This window comes from Esox lucius, chromosome 16 (assembly GCF_011004845.1).
Source record: "Esox lucius isolate fEsoLuc1 chromosome 16, fEsoLuc1.pri, whole genome shotgun sequence".
Classification (NCBI taxonomy): domain Eukaryota; kingdom Metazoa; phylum Chordata; class Actinopteri; order Esociformes; family Esocidae; genus Esox; species Esox lucius.
The window spans coordinates 20,059,987-20,077,079 of NC_047584.1; the positions used below are offsets into that span (position 1 = coordinate 20,059,987).

General features: G+C 44.2%; 1 protein-coding gene across 8 annotated transcripts in view; it reads right to left on the bottom strand.

The window, feature by feature from the left end:
* Positions 1-17,093, bottom strand: part of kalrna (kalirin RhoGEF kinase a) — a 175,677-nt gene that overhangs the window by 12,041 nt on the left and 146,543 nt on the right. For 6 of the 8 annotated variants that reach the window (XM_020054882.3, XM_010879791.5, XM_020054881.3 and 3 more), the window contains 13 exons: positions 7,126-7,382; positions 6,029-6,169; positions 5,181-5,276; positions 4,338-4,456; positions 3,924-3,990; positions 3,309-3,412; positions 2,966-3,035; positions 2,678-2,764; positions 2,484-2,576; positions 1,890-1,940; positions 1,544-1,621; positions 468-653; positions 77-248 (listed from right to left, as the gene is read on the bottom strand). In XM_020054882.3, coding sequence (XP_019910441.3) covers positions 77-248; positions 468-653; positions 1,544-1,621; positions 1,890-1,940; positions 2,484-2,576; positions 2,678-2,764; positions 2,966-3,035; positions 3,309-3,412; positions 3,924-3,990; positions 4,338-4,456; positions 5,181-5,276; positions 6,029-6,169; positions 7,126-7,382 — 1,521 coding nt within the window. Of the gene's footprint in view, positions 1-76; positions 249-467; positions 654-1,543; positions 1,622-1,889; positions 1,941-2,483; positions 2,577-2,677; positions 2,765-2,965; positions 3,036-3,308; positions 3,413-3,923; positions 3,991-4,337; positions 4,457-5,180; positions 5,277-6,028; positions 6,170-7,125; positions 7,383-13,136; positions 13,333-17,093 lie in introns of those variants that run through there. The other 2 variants (XM_020054887.2, XM_020054883.3) reach the window with 2 other exon arrangements.

Below are 17,093 nucleotides of genomic sequence, written 5' to 3' on the forward strand. Positions count from 1 at the left end.
ATTGAGGAGTATTGGGGGAGATTTTAACATTGGCTAATGACAATAGAGGCGACTGACAGACAGGAAGTTTTCTCACCAGAAAGGAAGTTGCTTTGGGCATCCAAGACTTGGCTAACATGTTGGACCCACACCTGCTTGATTTCTAGGTTGGCTGCCTGCAGGGTGAAGCGCTCCGCCGAACCTCGACATGATAGCACAAACTTGCACGGATCGTTGTCCACATGCTCAACCAACTCCAGGTAGCTCACCTGTCACAATGAAACACAAACATGCTAACCCATCGTTTCACAACTGATTATCAACGCAGAACTAGCACATTTTTCTGGCACCTTTTTCTGGCAAAATGTTTTCAATTTCCTATTTCTTTTTTATTGGACACATTCAGGAAGGTTACTCTGCCTCAACTGGGTCATGCTAAATACATTCCTCAAAGAATAAACACTGTTCTTATTCTGGAAAAGACTCACCTTGATGCTCTTCTTGAACTGGTAGCCGGGCGTAGATGAGCCCTTGCGGAGGAGCTCGCTGAATATGACAATCTGCTCAAACAAGAAGACCCTGCGCTCCTTGCTGCGTGACAGCACGCCCGTGTCCTGCTCCGTCACAAAGAATGTCTCCTGCTGAAGCAGTTTACCCTGGCTGGTCAGTTTACCCTGGGGGACCGAACACACACACAGGATCAACGTCTATCAACACTGGAGAGTAAAGCGGAGTCAGCCGTCCTGCAGCCTGTCAACAGCGGAGCATTACCCAGTCAACCAATCCATTTCATAAAGCTAACAGCGGCTACTTGTGCTGGGCTACCGGGTTAATGTCTTAAAAGGCACCCTATATATTTAGTGCACTACTTTTAACAAGGGCCCATAGGATTCTGGTTAAAAGTAGTGCATTAGGTAGGGACTAGGGTGCCCTTTGGGAAGCAGTACTAGACACAGTGTTTTAATATTCCCACTTCCATATTTTACAGTTCAGAGATGTGATTTAGTCAGATTCACTTTTGCTATGCCTGTGGAAAAACAAACTATAGATGCTAAACTAAGATCTATTTGAGTTAAGAAGCCCAGTAAGTCCTCATTTTCACAAGATGAATATGGATTGAAACAATCCTAAAATCACAGTTGATCTTGGCAGTAACTTTCTGTAAATTACATAATATCAAACTTTTGGTCTGCGCTATGTTAAACATGCAGCCTGGAACTTCTGCAACTAATACATTTAAAAAAATTTTTTTTCTGGATGTGTAATATATAGTTTAAATGTGCATAACATATATCAAGAATCACCATAAAGCCTCAGCTAGCCAAGAAATTCCAGGTTTGGATGCAAGTGTTTTGATGACTTGGGCCACGACACAGTACACAATTTTCAGGGACCCATTTTGGCTCAACGGGCACCACTCAACACCACCACTTTTACAACCCTTGGCCAAAAATCCCAGATGGCATCTTTAAATGTAGATGTCTGTATTGACCTCCTAAGAGACAATGACAGTTGTAACCAAGTGGAATATTCTAGCTTACTAAATAAATTACATAAAATATACCTCGTAGCCTTGTAGTCTGCCAAGATTCATCATGTCATTACACAGCTTGGGGACCTGGGACATTAAACTAACGGCTTTCTGTAATAAAAAACAAAAAAACATTGGAGAATGAGCAGATACACCAGCGATGATGGATATACAACATAAAGCCTAAGCTTTCCAGAAATCCTAGTTGGAAGATTCCTGTAATCAGGAGAATTTCTAGAATTCTTGGTTTTTCCGTTCTAATTTCTGGAAACTTCCAAACAGGATTTTTTGGGAAAAACATGTATTTTGAGAAAGTTAACGGCAAAAAAGGTCAGACTCAAAATATGTACAATAAGACAGAGTATATTGTTGGTGTTACCTCCATCTCTTGGCAATCTAGTCCTGCCTTGGAACTATACTTCAAGAAATCCTAAAAAAAAGACAAACCAAAATAGTTTTTTCCAACTCGGGACAAAAATGTCAAATATAACACCCTCCCATGACTTAAATCGTCCACCAACAACTCAAATTAAGAAGAAATAGAAATGTTTTATCATATGCATTTTTTTCATAACTTCCAAACAAAATAGTTATTTCATGCTTAGAAAACTGATCTCATTAAAACAATGACACGTTTAAAATATCCATCCAAAATAACATTCAGCAAAGCCACAGTCAATAAGTCCACCTGTGCAACAAATTAGGTTTTGCTGAGTCTGTATTTTGGTGGTTTGCTTGGAATTATGCAAAAACAATAAAAAATTAAGTATCATATCAGACAAACCAATAAATCTCCTGTAAAAATGTATTTAATTTAAATAAGGGAGATTTCCGACCTAAACGTTGACCCCTAACATCTCTGTTTAATGTTGAGTTTTTGAATAGGACCCAACCCCATAAAACACTTGTGTGTGGGCCTTACCTTAAGGAGGGCCTTACCTTAAGGAGGGCCTTACCTTAAGGAGGGCCTTACCTTAAGGAGGAGCTGATACTTGGTGATTCTCTGAATTGGCTTTATGAGAAAGTCACTTATGCCCAGTCTTGAGCCGATCTCTTGCTGTACTCCCTAAAGTGGAATTAGACGCAATTAGAATAAGGCCTCTTAACAAAAAAATGTAATACTTGGCATAGCCGTTCTCAGAGAATCTTTTCGAAAGTATAGCTCACCTCGAAGAATGAGTCATACTCTGCAACAATGAATTCAGACTTGGGTTTGTTCTGGCAGTAAACCACATACATGTGTAGTCGCCTTTCCTGAGTAAAAGAAGCATTGCATTAGTATCTCACTTCCTCACTTTCTTCCCACTATTATGGTATAATAATGTGGATATCACCTTTCCACTAAGACTTACTGCTACTTCTGTTAAATGTTTCTGATGTTGTACCACTGCATTCATCATGCACAATCCAACATACTGAGCTTCACAGTAAAACAAACGAGGCCCACTCACGTACATGTTTAATGAAAAGCTCAGGAAGGTGGTCGTTGTCTTCGAGACATTTCTCCAGCTCACCGACAAAAAAACTGTGGGAGGAAAAATGCCCTCACGTCACTCTGTCGTGCAGCAAGGCAAGCCAAAACAGTGCTAACGCGATGAGGAGTGGCCAGGTTTTCTGGACTAATAGAACATGCTCTGTATGTGAAATCTCCCCAATATTACAAACACACATTGGCTGCCATGTGGTGCCGTCATTTTAATCAGGGCCCACACAGTTCGGGTCAAAATGAGCACACAACATAAGGAACATTCTGCCTTTGAGCAACAGCCAAAGTCAGAAGACGGGAAACAAGACGTACTCTCTGTGCCAGTCGTAGATCTGGTGAATATTTCCAAATACGATTTTGTCTTTTCCTTTCATATCTTCAGGGACACCCTTCTCTTCTATTGTCTTCATGAATCCCTAAGGAGCAAACACCATCAGACTGAGTTATGGTCGTGGAGTTGGTATGAGTCAGCACAGAAAACATCAAAGTCAGATAATCAACATTACAAGGAAAGCATGCCAATGGAAATTGTGCAGGATTAATAAAGATGGTTCAAATCGTGGAACACATCCTAAATGGCTGCACGCTCACCTACAGTGCACAGTTTAGTTATTAGGGTGTAATTTGGGATGTAATCCTGAATGTGAGAAAAACGTTAATGCCCTTCTCTCATTATGTAAGAAATTACCCTGCGGAAATCGTCCTTTCTATGGAGAAGTCAGTGTAAATAGTCTGAGAGTTTCTGTGACTTTGACACAATTACTCAAGGACAAAATAAAAGCAGGAGGACAACAGGAACAGTCTGCCTGCTGTTTTAGCACCAAAAACATACTCTCCACTGTTACTGGGACAGGGCTGTCTTTGTCATGCTCCCTGGGCGTTGCGGCTTAAGAAGCTCCCTCCAGGATGAAATTCATGACAACTCACCTCCACTACAATCCCCAAGTCCTTGACATAGTCCTTCTCCGTCTGTACCAGCTCATTGAGGACAAACCTGAGGAAAAGGACACCTGTGTTTAATGACCCAAATACAGACAGGAGGAGGCATTTCTCTGCAGAATGAACTGCCCCCCCTCCCCGTTCCCCAGATGAATCAACATTACAAACTAGGTACTGAAACTTCAGGACAGCCGAGTGGCCCAGTGCGTACGCCACATGAACACGGCTACATGTCAATTCTTCGACCATCTCAACACTCAAGCTTTTAAGTCCTGAACACGTCAAGGACTTAAAAGCATTCGTGCAATCATTGTTATATACATGATGGAATGTGCCACTGCCCACTTGGGGGGGGGGGGGGGGGTTGGGACTGAGCTCAAGACTAAGCTACATGTGTCGTACATGCGTCCACGTAGAGCTTTGGCTTTCTGCTCCAGTTCAGGGTTCCTGGGAAGGGCTGGGCTGGTCTGCTCAGGAGGGGTCAAAGTGGGGAAGCTGGGGTAGGCACCTGGCTCCAGATTCTGATGAGGGGAAGGAGAGAAAATATATAAAATTAGGGATCCAAGGTCGAGGCTAGAGGTAACCCATGGTGAGGGAGAGAGGAACTGATAGACAAGATCTCTCTGTTTAATAGTGAGCCACCAAAGCCATATGCTAAGCCTTAACATCTGAAAACACTCTGTTCCCTTCTACTGCACTCCAGGTGTACCACACTGAAAGTCGTTCATCACTGTAAACAGAACGGGAGTTTATAGTCTGTGTTACTATTTACAAGGAAGAAATTGTGCAGTAGAACTGAGATGCTGTTTCACATTATCTGTCGGGCTGTTTCATCTTTTTTACCTAATTTTACCGACGTTGCAAGTTTGTCCCCCACACGGTGTCTCAAATGGCACCACACTCATTGTGTAGTGGACTACTTTAGACCAGAGCCTCTGGTTCAAAATAGGGCACTACATAGGAAAGGGACTGGATTGTACTGTACATATTGACAACGGAAGCTATGTGCAAAGTGTTCAGCACGATAACATCAGCATCTGATAAAGACCTCCACGTGGGACTTTCCAGTCAGCTTAACATGACTAGTGGCTTTTGAGAAGTGAAGTGAGAACAAGTCGAGAAGCCTTCAGCAGGAAGAGTGTTTATTAAGATGTGGCCACCGACGTGTAACTGTGCAAAATGAGTGTACAGATATGGCAGTTTGCTCAATGTCGTTTTGAAAATAGCTTCACCTTCCACACTTACCATCTTAGTTTTGACCAACTTTTCTATAGCACTGACAAGCTCTGCAGCGCTGGGGACATCGGAAGAGCCCTGACGGGCAGTAAGCAACGCAGAGGACTGCAAGGCACGGTTTATATGGAAGGGAAGGAGGAAGGAAGGGTGTGTTAGAAGCAGGAAGGAGGAAGATGAGGAAGGGAATGGAGACAGAGGCATAGAGGTTAGGTAAGCACTCAGGCGACCTATAAGGGACCAATTCTGACGTGCCACTGGAATAATACAACAACCTCAGTAACAAGTAAGGCGGGGAAATGTCAGTGTGAAAGGGTGTATCCTAACTGGCACACCATTGTGAACTACTTCGGAGCGCCAAGGGTCCTGGTCAAAAGAAGTGCACGACAAATGAAATAGGGCACCATTTGGGATACAAGAAGAGGAGGGCTCTTGTTTTTGGAGTCAGGTGAGACAGAGAATGTCCTTCAAGCTGTAAACCAAACCACATACATAACGCCTCACAGTGAGCTAAGCAGACATATTCAGTCGTATACACACCTGGTGGTTAGTGGCCTTTTACCACACAGATAAGCTGGGGTGGAGATGGGTTGGAAGCAGGGGGCCACGACAACTCTTATGAGCCTGTGCTGAGTGACATAGCAGATTGTCTGTGGCGAATCCCGCCTGAATAGAGCACACCACGTCGACGAGCCGAAAGAAACACTAAGCTTGAGTTGCAAAGGGCACCCGTTCACTATGTAGTGCACTTCATTTAGTCAGAAACGGCACACTTTAGAGGGATTAGGGGTGCTATTGAGTAGCTCCAACCAAAAGGGAGGTAGAGGCCGTGTCAAAGAGAGGGCTGGGTCGGGCCTTACCTTCTCCTCCTGGGACGGCGGGTCCTTGATGATCTCCATGGGGGGTGGCAGGGGGGTGTGGGAGTCGTCCTCTGGTTCCTCCTCCCCTCCGCTCTGCATTCCAGAGGAAGACTTGGACAGGGTGCCCTCCTTTCTGGCCCTCTGTGTGGAGAGGAGGTGTACAGTAGGAGGGTGTGGGGTTAGTGTGGGCCGTTGTCCCGGGGGTTCATGGGGAGTACCCAGCTCCTGCACAGTGCCTCCCTTTGTCTCTACATCACACTGGGCGACACACAGCCAGGAGGAAGTCACTGCAGCCCCGGGCCACGACCCAAATGACACTCTTTTCCCATGCACCCCTGTTGACCAGAATTAGTGCACTATGTAGGGAACATGATGCCATTTGGGACGTGGACCAATCACAGTCCCAATGATTAGCGGGACTGAATCGCATGGAGCACTTCCTGACCATTCCTTCAGGCATAGAATCATGGGGTTGCGCTAGCTGTCAGAACAACAAATTGACTTTTCCATGGCTGTGAAATTCTCCTGCAGCTGTATAAGAGCATGTGGTTATTGTTATGAAGCAAAGTGTTTTTCCCCTCTCACTTTATCCTTCTGGGAGGCATTTAAAACATTCAGCAGCGCTAGAGCACAGCACAACATTGCACTGATATCCATCAACTGAATGGGAAGTGATTGATTGCGATGCTGCAGTTTTAATGCACAGAGCTGCTTGGGATTGCTGAAATCGCTCAAAGGTTCCCATTCACATTTGATGCAACCAGAATGCTTAGACACTGCAGAATTAACCCAAAATTATGTGTCTGGAAGTCATTAGATGGTACACCTCATACAATAGACTTTGGGAAATGCTGAAACACGAGAGGGTCGAGAAATTGGGTGAATGCTTTAGAAACCTAGCTAGTGACGACAGCTAGTGCACACATACTTGAAAGTTCATCTGACATGATAAAGCCACAGAGAGGACAGAGTGAAGAAACACATTTTGTAGAAAACAACAGCGACTGTATAAAACCGCGTCAACTCCAAACCCAGTGAATATCCCCTCCCCAACCGGGGAATTTTATTCTGGATCCCAGCAGAACTAATAAAACTACCTCTCCAGATTCCAACTCTGGGGGCCCCAGGTCAATGCTTTTGCGGCCATCCCTTTTCTTGTGCTTGCTGGGGAACTTCTTGACACTGCTCCCGTGGCTCAGACGTCGCACAGGGCTGGTCAGCCACTTCTTCAAGGTGTTGCCCGAACGTTTGGGTCCCGGCGAGCTGGACTGGATGGAGCTCAGGGACGTCTGGGGCTGCAGGTTGGCAACAGACTCAGTTTTGGATCCCTCCGGCCCGCTGACCGAGTAGTTCTCTGGAATGAGAGGAGTCAAACAGCATTTTTAAGATTCTAAAGGGACAGCATGCTGTCATTCACACATCTTTAGATCCCCTATGGGATCCCAATGTCGCAGAACATGTACGTTGCCTTCCAGGCAAATCGGCGACACGCCTCTTTGAATTCTTTGATATGATCTTCGGACAGATTTATGAGAAGAGATTTGATCAACGCATGTGGCAGTGCGTTCCGCTAACAGTTATGAAATATGTCCGGTTTATATTTGATGCCAGTGTTTGTTTAGAGCCAGAGAAATTATAGTGAAAATGTGTAGTGTGCAGTTTTTCTAATTTGTGTTGTTAATAAACAGCAGCATCAATTAGAATTCTGTCCCCCTGATAGTCCCCTGAACTGGGCAAAAAGTATTGTACTATAATCTCAAATGGCAAAATCCTTAGCCAGCTACCTTTGTGCACTAAATTCAGTTTAATTTGTCATGTGTTCATTTGTGACAGGTATCGGCTGACAGTGAAATGCTTTCCCTCAAACCTGAGAAAAATACCAGAAAAGGAGAGATTGAATGTATAAGGAACATAATGTGTATTAATAACGGTACTTTGGCTACCAGAAATAAAGTGCCATTTGGGTTTTGCCTCATGTGTTTAAGTTGAGAATGTGTCCTGAAGTAAATAATATTCTGAATAATTTCTTTGGCTCCGTCTTGTCCATCACAAAGTCACAAGCACATGGCAAGGTTGTTTGGTTAGAGCTCAATTGCTTTAGCTGGCTCTGTCTTTGAGTGCTTCCATTTGTTCAGTTACCTGTACATACGTTTATTCCACGTATCCCAACTCCTGTGAAACTCTCAGACGACCGTGATGACCATGAAGCAATTCAACCAAAATGCCTGGCTCAAGTGTGCATCTTTAATGGATTAAAACGCTCTATGAAACATTTCCTGGAGAGTTCTACACTAACCCAAATCTAGCAGACCTGGCTCTTTTAGCTGCCTGCAAAGCCGAATCAGGTTTCTTACAAGTGGGGTTGAAGCATAAACCTACAGGGTGGCACATCCCCAGAGACAGGGTTGGACAGCCCTGCTTCAACACCAGGCTACCTCCCACCATGCACGTTCAAGCCAACAAGCAGCAACTACCCTTGAGACTTGTTCAATAGGATTTGACATTTCGAAACACTTTGCTATGAAAAAAAATACACATTTAATTTAGGACAAACTCAAGTTTTGTATTACTTACTAGTGAATTGTATTACTTACTCATCAGAATGACGTTTGACAACGTAATTCAGATGAAAGGGAAGACAAGTTTGTGCTGCATGGGCGGAGGGCAAGGCTCTGTTGACTAGGAGAGCCAGGTCCAACAACACAAAAGTCTGTGCTAAAAAGCTTATGGTGTCCATGCTGTCGTAAAGTGCCAGGATATTACCAGGACGGCTGGGAGATGTGCACAGTTTAAGTAAGCCCCTAACCAAAGAGAGCTGATAACACTCCCTCTTTTCTGTTAAACATGGTCTCCCAATCACCCACAAGCTCAATAGACCCGTTCTGGATTTCTTGTCTATTTGAGGGAACATGGACCCAAACATGATTGTGCCACATAGCCTAAAAAAACTCCGGCTTATTGTCTGACAGTTTGCTTAAAAATGGATCCGACAGAAGACATTGCACCAACTATCTTACTGTGTTGTAGAATTAAGCAGTGAAAGGAAGCATGACAAGCCAAGTCCTGGGTGATTCAAATGTAATAGCATATGTACTCATGGATAAACAGTAAAGCCGACAGTGGCATCATCACCTGTCTGAAAAAACATATATAGGTGTAATCCAAAGAGTGAAATGTTGTCCCAGCTGTGAGTGCTGAACAGTAGACAACCCCACCCTGGTCAGGAAAGCCAGCAGGTTCAACAATGCACTTAAAAAGAAAACAAAAAACGTCAGGAGAAGCCACTCATGATTCCATGCTCCATTCTTCTCCATTAACGATTGGTCTTTAATGGATGGGTCTCAAAATGGCTCCAAACATAGTGGACTACTTCTGACCAGAGTCCCTGGGAGATTGTGTTGTGTGGTGGGTGACTCATTATGGGGAAGTGACCTTGTGGAGAATCAAACTGATAAAGCCTGTAGTTAGATATTAAAGAGCAGTCCATTGCCCTAAATGGTCATATCAGAACGCCAGCTACTGTGTCTCAAAGAACACCCAGTAACAGGGCACAGAGAGATATTACTGTTAGTTATTGGTTGTTATCACTATTTGTATTGATTACAGCATTGTCATTGTCCTAATTTCTTTGCCAGTGTAAACAAATGTTTCCCATGCCAATAAAGCCTCTTGGAATTGAAACTGGATGCTAGTATGCTAGTAGAAAACGTGAGAAAGAGAAGACAGGCAGGCGGTCGGAACAAGGAACAGGCCGTGTATCAGAGGTGAACCAGCCCACACAGCCTCTCCCTCTCCATGTGGAGTCAACTGATGAAATGGCTCTTTGATAACATGAACACTGCTCTCCAGACAGGCCTTCTCCATAGGCCTTTGTTTTTGAGAGAGAGAGAGAGAGAGAGAGCGAGCACTCCAGGATCAGGCAGCAGGGAAACACGTGTGGACTTCCAGATTCGACCAGCATGGTTGCTGTGTTGTAGCGCTCCGGCCTTGCGTCTCTTCTCTGTACCATACATAAACATCACCACTCCTCTTCAATCCCTTACTTCCTCAGGGTATTTATGAACCCTTTTCGTAATCAGGAGGAAGGGCGATCCGTTCAAAAAAGACAACATGCATCAATACTATAACTCAATCAGAAGCCTTCGTCCAAAGCGGGGCACTGTATGGGCGGGGCCGTTTGCGATGTGGCCTGGGTAATGCCGGCTGGTCATCCCTGAAGACAGTGGGATCGCTGGCGTTATGACGCCACACATGACTGCTTGATGAAAAGCACTCTGGGGAGCAGCGCGTAACACTTAGACTCGCTGACGACAGCAGACGCTCCGATGCATGTTCTGGAAAGGCCAGCCAGTAGTAGCGTCTCTCCTCTGAGTGCAGTACATGCGGACCTTGTCCCAAATGGCCCCCTATTCCCCTTACTGTGCATTACTTTTGACAATTGGCCATAGGGGTGCCTGTAAGGCTCTAGAGATAATTTAACTACATAGGGAATAGCCATTACGGATGAGTATTTGGCACCACATGGTCCATTTAAGCGCCTTCCTTTCCAATCTCACCAGGTTAATGGCCACACTGACAGAGGGGAAATATTCTCCTTCTTCACCGTATTCTATCACGCGACCTAGTGATTTAGCTGAATCAGCATGAATCACACACCTTCTGTTTACACTAGAAACAACCATCAGAATAATTGTCAGAAAGAGTCCAGCTCTTATGGAAATACTGCCAAGTAAAACATCGCAGTTGAACAATCATTGGGGCGGTATCATGATCACATCACGTGTTGTATGCGTTTGTGAACCTTTCTGCCGGTGAATATTTCTTTTTTTATATGTACACGTTGAGGAAGTCTTTAAGTTGAGACAGTTAAACTATCTGCTCGTGCGATATATTCAATTGAACAGAGTATCATATTTTAGTATCGCCAACAGTGATTGACTGGTGTGATACAAGCCTTCAGCCAGCCTCAGACAATAGAAAATATGCAGAATGACCTTGACCCAATTCCCCAGTCTTAGCTGTGGGATGGCCAAGGGAGAAAAAACCTGTGATTTCCACCTTTTTCTAGGCAATTCCCAGAGAAACGTTTTCCACCGCCATTGCATAACCACCCCAACAACTCTAAGAGATTTTCTGAGCCAGGGTTCACCATTAGTGACGACAGGGATGCAGGTATTGGAGCAGGTCAGTCACTGGAGCGTGTGAGCAGTAAAACAGCCTGAAATGTTTTCTGTTGAGGACTGATGGTGGCCTAGCAACCCCACTCGAGAGGCAGGCAGACAGGCAGGTCTGTCAGGCACCTCGGTCAGTGTATAGGGCTGCCAAAGCCTAGAGGAGGAGGAGGAGGTGGTGGAGGAAGAAAAAGAGGAGAAGGAGAAAGGGGAAAGGACAGAACCTCAGGGGCCTCTGTGTGTTTAAGGGTCTTAGAGTGCGGAGTTAGGTCAGTTTTTGCGTCTACACACCTTAACATAAGGCACTTTAATTAAAAGACATCTAAGTAAAACCGTATGGACCCGTCAAATTGCATGTGGATATAATTGAAGTGGGTGGATGTTATATAACTGATATTATCTTCCGGAAACTTCCAGAAACTATAGCTGCATCGCAAATAATTCAATTCCTGTACTGTACCAGTCAAAAGTCTGGACACACTTGCCCATTCGTTAGAATGGATGTGTGTCTAAACCTTTGACTGGTACAGTAAAGTGAACTACGTTTGACCAGGTAGGCCTTTCCAAACATATTGCACTATGAAAGGAATGGGATAGCAACTGGGACTGAGACGTCCTTTAAGCAGAGGAAGCAATCAGCAGAAACTATTTGTCATGCATGCTGTTTGTTGTGTCTATTCATAACCATCCTTCACTATCATGTCATCGCATTTCCAGTAAAAAAGACAATTCACTTCTAGTGACAGGTGAATTCACTTCTAGTGACCAAACAAGACTGTCCCGATTTTCCTGATTTGTACTGAGTGAAACTACTTTAGGTATTTCTATTCAGAAAGAAGTCCAATTTCATAATCAGTACATCAGTGTGTAAGAGCATTCTTACATGTGGAACTTTCACATTCCACACACATCTAAAAAGCTTGTCAGCTACCTCCTTAATAGATAAGCATGCAGGTCATTCGCTGAACAAACAAAATGGCAAAACAACAAGGGTATAATAACTCAGACGGTTGTAAAAGAGCAAAGAAACATATCCTTATTAGTGAGCATGCAGGGCAACAATTATGAGAGGCATCCCATTCACATTCAGACAGGAATCCTCATCCCTCAGAGCCATCTTCAAAGAAACATGTTGTAATGCGCCAGATGAAAGAGGAATTGGGGCTAATTTGGTCTTCAAAGCTGTGTTACAATCTACCGTAGACAAGAATCTAGGTTAGAGTGAAGACAAATATTCCTCCCTCATATATTCCCCTATATTTGCGAGATGTGCCATAATAGAAGCTTTGACGTTCCAAATCAATGACATTTGCAACACTTCACGCGGCGCAATTCAAAGTTCTGAAGTGAATGTTCATGTAATCCACAAAATAACAGACGGTCCAAACTCTATCCTTCTGTCTCTTCAGCCTCGTCTTCCAAGAAAATAAAATAGAATTGAAAAGTAGTTAATGCCAGCTCTCAGTGAGGGTTCACTACTTCACCAGCTGTCTCTTGTATCATTGACAGTCCAGAAAAACATTCAGAGTTAATAGATAATGACTGTACTTAAGTACTTAAGTACTTTAGTGTGCACTAGAGAAGAACTTTGCCACCATCCACACTACACAGGCAGAGATAAGTAAACAGCGTGGCAGCAATGGAACGTCAACAACAGAAGAGGTTGTTTTGAAGTCAGACACAAGCTCTCAGTTGTTGGATTGAGAGATTCAGGTCACACGAGCGCGCATTTAAGGCAAACTGCACAACTAGACAACACTTAGCCTTCACCGAAACACTACTGGAAAGTGCCTGAGAGAAAAGTCTTCTCCTTTAACGTGAGTGGCAGAGTTTAGCAGTGTCCCCACTGGGATGTTTGAATCAACCCCAAACATCAACAAACAGGTAAACACAACCAAGGCACAGTGAGTAATCTCTGCCGGTAATAAAGTACGCACCTGTCCCTCTGTAACAGCAGCAGCAACACTTGGACAGAATCCAACCACAGCAGGAACGACAACATCTCCCGCTTTTCATCCTGGCCTGCTAGAAGACGCTCATGGCTCTGGGAAACGCAATCGAGAGGGGAGCGAAGAGCGCAGAAATATCTGACATGCACCCGGTCTGCAGCCCAGGCAACCAGCCACTAGCAGCTCCAAGTTCAGCCTGTTCTACTACAGAGGGGTTGGACTGGGACGGGGGGGTGGGGGGGGGGTGTCGTGTGTGGGAGGGGAGAACGCGACGTGGGAGGGGCACACTCCACTCCCAAACACACACTACCACTGATTCACAGAAAGCAGCGTGGGTTAAAGGGAGTCGCCTTGAGTTACACGTTGCTTTGAAAAAAGCCCCACTGAGTGGTACAAGCAAACTTAAAAGTCGCTCAGATGGTTGATGTGCTCTAGCTTAAGCCATTGGGACACACTGCATTAACCTCTCAGTGTTTCCACAAGGTTAAGGCTGCATGGGTACTGTCAAAACTCACATTCCCCAGAAGCTGATATGAGAAAAGTGTTTTTTTTTCTTCCTCGGCAGCCTAATGAGTAAGTTGAAGTAGGCTACATGCATCCGGGCTGTAGTGGCTCTGGATAAGTGAGTAAATGTGCTATCGTTCTCTATTGGATTAACAAAAGCCTATCCAACCTCTGGGTTTACTTGCCAAATGTCGGGTGTAACCTTATTAAGACTTAGGATCCGTTATTTACTGCAACATAGCTGACCAAAGCCTACATCAGTGTTTTTCAACCCTGCTCCTGGAGGCACCCTGCCCTGCATGTTTTAGATCGCCCCCTGCTCTGTCACACCTGATTCAAATGATCAGCACATTATCAAGTCCTTCATGAGGTGCATCATATGTATGGGTGGAGAGAGATCTAAAACATGCAGGGCAATGGGGCGTCCAGGAGCAGGGTTGAGAAACACTGGCCTACATAAACCTGACTGAACGATTGAGTCTAAAATAGAGAACACTCGTTTGTGACAACTCTGCCGTTACACAAACACAAAGATACTGTATGAGTGGAATTCCTTTGGTTAACATGGGATGAAAAGATTAAATGTTTTGATAGCAGTAACTCCTGTCAGTGTACTCTGAACATCTCGTGACTAGTACCAATCAAATATATTCAAAAAAGCTACTCCATGTCATAACGTTTGTTCATGGGGGTATACGGTTTACATCCACTTCCTGACAAACTTGTTTTCTTGATACTGTAGAAGATATAGACGCCAAACAAAGCCTGTCTGGCCCTTGTTCTTACAACTCCATCAACCTAGGAAGAGGAATTCATTGTGAAGCACTTCAGTCCTGGTCATGTGCCTGGTCATCTTGAGAGTCGCACGGTCAGCCTGTGCCCCATAATCCTGGGCCTGCCCTGAAGCGCTGCCCAGTCTCTCTGTGCGCATCCTTAAACGGCGTCCCATTTCCTACACCCTGTGGGCCCTCGTCAAAAGTAACGCACTACATATGGGATAGGGTGGCATTTGGAAGCCGTCCAATGTCTCCCCAACAGAAGGCAACTAAGCCCAGACATACTGTACCCTCCCTAATGATCACAGTCCCTTACCTGCAGTGTCCTAGTTCTCAGTACAACAGCAAGGGCATCACAACCTGTTCTTATTTACCCTCTATAGAATGTCATTCGCGCAATGTTCTTCTTAAAGAACTCGGTCGGTTCAGAAGTGTAACTCGGAGAATCTACTTCTCAAAGCCACAGATAAGAGAACAGTCGGACAGTCCTGCCTCACACCCTTTCAGGGAGTAACAGGGAAATAAACCAATACGTTGCAAATATTTTGCATAATGCAGGTCTAATTTTAAAAGGGGATCCGGTCTCAATGTGACACTGATAACTTGGAAATAAAAAAATAAAAGGTTTCAGTTTCTTGTGTGTCATACTCAAGATGTAATCACACTGCCATTCTCGTGCAAGTCATTAGGCCTACGCTGGTTTACTGCAGGCGAGTAGACAAAACTGGAGAATGTTTTGTTGTTTCTATTTCCATATTATATAACAGGAACCATAACAGAGCTCCTCATTTTGCATGATGCCGGGAAAAAAAAACAAGGCCAGCTCTTCTGTGAGGACTGTCGTAATGGCAGTGTGCAGGGATAGGCAAATGTGTTCAACATAGTGTGGTGGTGGGTCTAACCTAACAGTACAGAAAGTAACCATGCCTACTCATGGAGAGAACTGGCCTTCAACTGACCTTACCAAGTATATAATTTAGGCAGGGTATGTGTTTGGGCAGTTACATGATCACTTCAGACATGCAATTGTTGTGACAATGACAATAGCACCACTTATCATTGATCTTGCCATGTTCCTTGAACTTTCAACAGCCATAGATAGCATTGCCAAAATACTGACTCATACATAAAGAAATGCTTTGTTCCTGTTTTTACGAAAAATACCAACCTTATCGCAAAAACGTTTTGTTTGTCAGGTCAGACATAAATGGTCTGACAAGACAGAAGCATTTGAAAATAACAGCGAATGATGGGACATAGTACTGGCTTCCTGAGCGGCGAAGCGATCTAAGCCGCTGTATCGCCATGCCTCTGCGGCCCGGTTTCAATTCCTGGTTGTAGCATTGATTACATGCCTGGGAGACCCACAAAGGGCAGCACAAATTGGCTCTGCAACGTCCGGGGTTGGAGGGCGAAATGGTTAGATAGGGCTGCCATGAGATGCTGAGCTTTAATGACTCCTTGTGGCTGGTCAGGTGTCTCTGAGCCAATTGCAGTCTTTTACTAGAAAAGTGCTCTCTTCCAACATTCAGGAAGAGTGAGTAGGATGATTAGAAACAGAGAGTCTTGACAGGACGTGCTTCAAATGACAAATGTCCTGACCTTTGACTCTTCCGAGTCTGCTGGGAGAAGCACGAATTAGATTAATTGATTTTAGCAAAAAAACAGGTCTGCAAAATAACAGACAGGTCAAAAAAAAAAGACAGACAAAGAAAATACTAAGCACTGTTTCAATAAGGCCACAAGAGCATGAAGTTCGTCAGGTGGAAATGTTCAAGCTAGACAAGGGAAGTACCCGGAATGTAACAGATTACATTAACTAAATATTGACATTGTTTCATTGTTTCATTTTTCTCAAAGGCAAAGATTTTGCAGACATACCAATCGGAATGCAACATGGCACACTATTCCCCAAATAGTTGAGCACATCTGGACCTATATGGTAAAAAGAAGTGTACTGTTAAGGAACCAGGGTTTGATTTGATACCCAGTCCTGGAATACTGTGGCTTGACAGCATTTGGCTTAGGGTCAGCCGCATCCCCATAAACAAACCTTATCCTCTTTGAAACAATGTGTCATTGCCTACTGGCAGGAGGCTATTTTTACAAACGAGGAAACTGGAGGAGGAGGATGTGGGATATTGCTTTTTTGGGGTGATTTTATTAAAACTAAAGTTATCAGGGTGTAAACATTTTTGTACGTAAAACTGTCCCAGAGACAGTGAATTGTTTCAATACAAGCGCTGCTTACAAGCAGACTAGAAATACTCGCAGGATGCCACCACATCGACAGTAGCTGCATGCTAGTCATGCTGTCGATAGTTGTCTAGCGCAAAACCAGGCTTGTAATTAAGCAAAGCAATAAGTACTGCTTGAAATCAGATTCGCACAAAATGATCATGTTGTATGTGACCACATGAAGCAACGTTACATTAGCGTTTGGCATATGGCTGGGCTCCTCAATCAACACCACCGTTACCCTTTTCCAAAACGGTGTCCCCTTTCTAAAATCCTTTTTCTGTCTCCCGATAGTTCAAAAGGAGGCACAGGATGCAAGTGTCCACAACATCTCAAAATAGGAACATTCTTAAAGTGATATTTTGGGTCCTAATCCACAAAACAAAGGAAATGATGGCTAGGAGACAAAGGAAGCTCCTATGGACAA